At 36.0% G+C, this 5,376-nt stretch overlaps 1 protein-coding gene across 1 annotated transcript; it reads right to left on the reverse strand.

Annotated features, from left to right (window-relative positions):
• Nucleotides 1–7: 7 nt before the first annotated feature.
• Nucleotides 8–4,727, reverse strand: LOC104273482 (vacuolar protein sorting-associated protein 13C-like; the record flags this gene model as incomplete). Its single annotated transcript, XM_009868826.1, has 7 exons — nt 8–26; nt 788–924; nt 1,246–1,360; nt 1,516–1,708; nt 3,017–3,159; nt 3,969–4,063; nt 4,595–4,727. Coding segments are annotated over 7 exons (835 nt in total), but the record flags the coding sequence as incomplete, so codon positions are not given.
• Between the last annotated feature and the right edge of the window lie 649 nt (nt 4,728–5,376).

Consider the following 5,376-nt stretch of genomic DNA (forward strand, 5'->3'; position numbering starts at 1 on the left):
GTACTGCCTTGATTTATGCTGTTCAGCTAAACATAGAACATAAAGAACATAAATATCGAACTTAACAAGATAAAGTCTAAAACTTACATACACATGCTATTAATTCTAATGAAGATGAAAATACAAAACATAAAGAACATAAATACAGAACTTAACAAGATAAAGTCTAAAACTTAGACACACATGCTATTAATTCTAATGAAGATGAAAAAGATGATTCATAGGAGTTGACAATTGACATTTGGACTCTTAAATTCATTTCACAATTTGCAAGAATTCCTATCAATCCACTTACTTTAAGCTATGCTAAAAGAATTTTTCTTATTAGTTCACAAGTTTACTGCTGGAGTACAACTAAAAGAAGTATTTAATCAGTCAGCTAAAATCAAGTTAAATTATTGTAATCCTTCAACTTTACAGGAACAAGGGAATCAATTTTAAAATTCAAAGAGAAAAAGATTGTCTTTTATTAATAAGCTTTTCATCTTATTAAAAAAAAAAAATCAACCCAGGAGTTCATCTGTTTTGCTGAAGAAATGAAAGAAAGAAGCTACTACAATCAAGATTACAAAACATAACGGGGACATGAACTAGTACAAGTATGTCAAAGACAACAGCTCTGAGCATTGATCAAACTGCTGACCCAATTTATTAAGAAATACAGTAAGTTAAAATGCATTCACATAGATGTTTACTTGCTCTAAACAAAATTGTTTCAGATAACTGCTATGTTAAGAGAAAAGAATGCTTTTTTCCTTTGAACTTATAAGGGAGATCATTTATGTACCTGAAATGTACCAAAGTCCAAAATTAGCAAATCTGATTTTTCATGGAAGAAACCCGTCTGTGGAACCACAAGGTAGGAAGGTTTCAGATTAATCCTCAAGTCAAGGACTTTCCGCATTTCAATAATGTGAACTAATCCTTAAATAAAGAGGGACATTAAAATTGAAATGCTATTCATAAATGAAACATTTTTTGCCAGTCAGTACATAAAAGAGATGCCATCTATCTGAAAGATAACGTATCTTGAGTAAAGACTTCCATTTGTAACATTCTTCTGATTTCCCACTAAACTCGGTGCTCCTTCCCACAGACCATCCACTAATCTCCCAAGTTAAAAACTCAAGGGAAAAACCCAGCCCTACTATTTTGCCAAGAGGCAAAACATAAGTGTTTAGAAAATCACATCAAAACATTTTAAGACATTCAAGGGTTCAGTTCAAGCGAGATGTGTTATCTTACCTGTAGCGGTTCTTTCCTTGATTTCTTCCAGCTTCATTAATGTGGCTGATGTTAATCTTTCAAGGTCCATTCCCTTACTTGTCTGAAAGAATTCTACCATTGCATTTATTGTTTTCTGTTTAAAAAAAAAAGACAAGAATTATTAATATAATTATTAATATACACAGAAGTGACTCCATAAAAATTCAAAAATAGATCTTGACAGAGCACAGAGAATAACAACAGAGAAAGGAGACTCAGAAAGAGGTAAGAACTTCGGTTCCTACTCACTGCATCGTATTTTATTTCCACAGGCTGTGATTCAATGGTAAGACTCTGGTCAGCAGTACTATCCTCTGGGTTAACATTGAACTCTATCTTAAGCAGAGAAGACTTGCTATCCCCTATGGAAGCCACAAGAGATGGTACAATGTCTGCTTGTCTCAAGCCTGTAACGTACCAGTTTTCAAGCTTTGCTTCAACCCTAAAGTAGATGAATAGTTAAATATACTTCATTAGAACACAGAACAGTTCCATCTAGGCAAGACAAGGAAGGCGAGAAAGCCTTCGATCAAGCCAAACATGACAAGCCTCACAGGACTAACATACCACACAGTTAAGAAACTGTTACATTAGCAAGTTGGAAACACAAACAGGAGGCAAGTTTCTTGCAGCAACACAAAGGTGATGTGTTTTTTTTTACCTTCTGGTATCTGCAAAGTGGACTGAATACAACTTTCAGCTCTTATTTATTAACAGAAGCAGTTGCAAGAAAAAGGCAGAATATTTATGCTACAAGTGAAAAAGAGTGTGGATATTAACCACACATTTTCACAATTGATGTGAAAATCAGTTATAGATTTATTTGTTTACAAGTGGGTATTCCTTACTGACAGCTTCCCTGACAATAGTTTTATGTGGAGTCAGTAGAAAAACGCCTCTGAAAAACCATGGCAAAACACCACCAAACCACATAAACTTCATTCGTCCTTAGAAGTATCGATCAGATACAAAACTGATTTTTGGTCCTGGGTCTCCACTACTGGAATCCCTGACTCTGGGAGGCAACACAGTTTGGGCATCAGTATCATAAGCCTGGCTCCACTGAGATAACCTCAGTGTATTTTTCCAGAAACCTAAAAATCAAGAAAAGTACCTGTTCTGCTCTTTCAGTCTTGCCAACTAAATTACATGGCATGCACTTCTGTACAAAGCTGTTTTTATTTTTGTGCAGCATTCAGGATGTGCCTTTAATATCCCTAAAAACTGTTTTCAACAAAAAATATTTTGAGAGTCAGCAGCTGAGCTGGTGATCTTATGCATAAAGTCCGAAGATAAAGGAACTGCAGACGAAAGCCTGGAAGTGCACAAACTCATTTTCCAGACACTAAAAATCTTATTCATTGACTGTATAATCTAATAATTTGTATTCAATATTGCTGGTGTGCCCTCTCTCTCTCTATACAAAATATATAAATAAAATAGTAGCTTGGCTGGAATGTGCCAGCCAGACCATTTCACGCTAAGGTATCACTTCCTGCAAGTAATACTCAGCACTTCAACATTTGGATTCAAGAAAAAAACAGTACCATTATTGACTAACAAACAGCATTCCTTTCTTCATTCCATTCCATGTTATTCATCAAATTACGTGACTGTAATTTTTCAGAGTGCAACTGCAGATTGCCCATAAATTTAAAAGTCAATATACAACATAATGCACTACTCAAGTAAAAATTTCAAAGTTGGGGGGGAGGATGTTTCTACAAAAAGAAAATACCAATCCAATTACTTAATGGCTTGTGCTCCTGGGCGCTGTGATATTTTGGTACTCAGATCAATTATCTGTACTTTAAGCGTTTCTGCCACGTTCTTGTCTTCTTTAATTGTAAGAGAAGTGCTTAACAGCTTCAGCGTCACAACATGGGCCACGTACTATTGAGAAGGACAGAGAAAATTGACATTAGTCATCTTGATAGGAAGAATTTTTCAGAACTCCTAATTTCAATAGATCTAATGAAATGTGGTATTTAAAGCTATTTCAGTTGATTAAGATAAGAAACATATCCCTCTGTAGGAAGTGATTGTATAGAGTCTTTACTTTTTTTCAACCCTTATCAGTCATTTCTTAAACAAAAACCTGTGTACTTGAACAAAGCAGAGCACATACAGTCTCTATCTCTTCAGAATTCAGGGAAGTTTGGTTTTGTAAATGACAAAAGCAAGCACAGCTAAACTACTCTCAGCAGGGAGTTAAGATCAACAGGCAAAAATCACCATAACTCCAGTAAATAAGTACATTTTAGAAGATATTGCGTATATGTCTCTATTCTTTTGCTGCTGAATGGTGTCTCGACCTTGTCAAGAAAGGGTTTTAGCTTCTTGACACATGTACCATTTTATGATTGTGTCAGTCAGCAACTTAAGAATCAAACAATACACCTTATCTGAATCTGAAGCCTGCACCTTTCTTCAGGTACTGAGAGAGATTAAATCACCTTTACCCTTAAATTTGTTCAAATTAAAAATGGAAGCTTTTCTAGGCAGGTAAGCAAGGAACGCATGGAACAGCAAGAAAAAAAATAAAATCACTCCAGATCAGGGTTTCTCTGTACACTCAACGCAGACTTGACTTGCACTGCACAAAAGCTGCTGCTTATCTTAAGGCTAATATACATCATAAGGTTTTGGTTTGCTGGTTTTGGATTTTTTTCATTTAAACATTCCCATAACAAGTTGCTTACCTGCTTTGGCAAGGAAAGGTCACGTGAGCTGTCACTATATCCAATAGCAGTAAAAAGCTTAGCTTTCTCTTCTGGTGTCATTAATTCATCGATAGCTAGAAACCAAAAATCCACAAAAACTTGCACTTCAACATTTCTTTGACTCTTCATATTCCTTTAAGTTCCACATTGTAAAACAATTTACACAGAGGCAGCCTTTGTGTACAGCGCTACCTACGTTGCACAGAAATTAATACAATTCATGTCACAAGAGCTCCTATGATTCCCAAGGAAGAAAGAAGCTTTGAGGAGTACCAGATCAAACCCTTGGTCCAGACAGCAAACCACCAGAATGCAGTACTGCAGTCATCACCTACTACACTATAGCCATAAGCTCCATATTCTTCTCCTTATCAAGATTCTGAAATGTTTACGGCCGTTTCAGATGTACGCCTTAGCTGCCAGCACAATATTCATTAAAGGTAACACTATGGATAAAGCTAATAAAATGGATCAATACTGCACTCTTTATGCCATACACTCTCCTTCTGCACAGTAGGAAGAAAAACATACTATAATTTTCTTGTTAGTGGATACAAAAACTTAAAAGTCTCTACAGAAGTTAGTGCCTTACAGTCGACACCTACTTTCAGGAACAGGTGATTCTTCATCTTCCTTTTTCCTAGATTCTTTTCTAGCCCAGAAACTACCAAACCATCCTCCACTTCTTTTTTCTTCAGTGGTTTTCTTCTTCAGTAGTTTTTGTCCTGATCTTATTGTCTACAAATCAGACATTAAAAGGCATATTTAATAGAAGTACTACATATATTGGTTTCCTGAAAATAATGCAGTGCTGAAGACACTTAACTGATGGACAGCAACAGCACCCTGCAAGGGATGAAGAGCGCTTTGACTCACCAGGCAGAACCAAAGAGGACTGGGCAAGCGGGGGAGGTATGTGTGTGGAAACAAGCATGTGTTTTTCTACACACTTCACTAGCATTTGGACTACAAAAAGACAGAAACGGCATGAAAAGACAGTATTTAGGAAAGTAATTACTTTCCTTAAATCTAGTAGTAACAAACCTGAATACTAATCCTGTACTATTATGTGTATTCACAACTTCTAATTTGTACTCAGGTTTTCATGTTTTAAAAACCAAGGTCTGACTAAAAACATCTCAAAAATAAGAAACTTGTTTCTTTCATCTTCATTTTATATACATTCTGGATGTGTAGACAAACATTTAAGACTACATTGGCATGAACGGTAATTGGGCAATGCAACTACGGAGGTTCATTTTCCTATTAGGAAAGCAGCTACCAGTAGCATGCTTCTCACAAGACAACTACTCCGAGCTTGCCCTCAGTGTGCTACGTGGTTTCGATCTTAACTGCAGATACAACACTTCTCATCATGTTCCAACAT

Source organism: Apaloderma vittatum, unplaced genomic scaffold (assembly GCF_000703405.1).
Source record: "Apaloderma vittatum isolate BGI_N311 unplaced genomic scaffold, ASM70340v1 scaffold19874, whole genome shotgun sequence".
NCBI classification, from domain to species: domain Eukaryota; kingdom Metazoa; phylum Chordata; class Aves; order Trogoniformes; family Trogonidae; genus Apaloderma; species Apaloderma vittatum.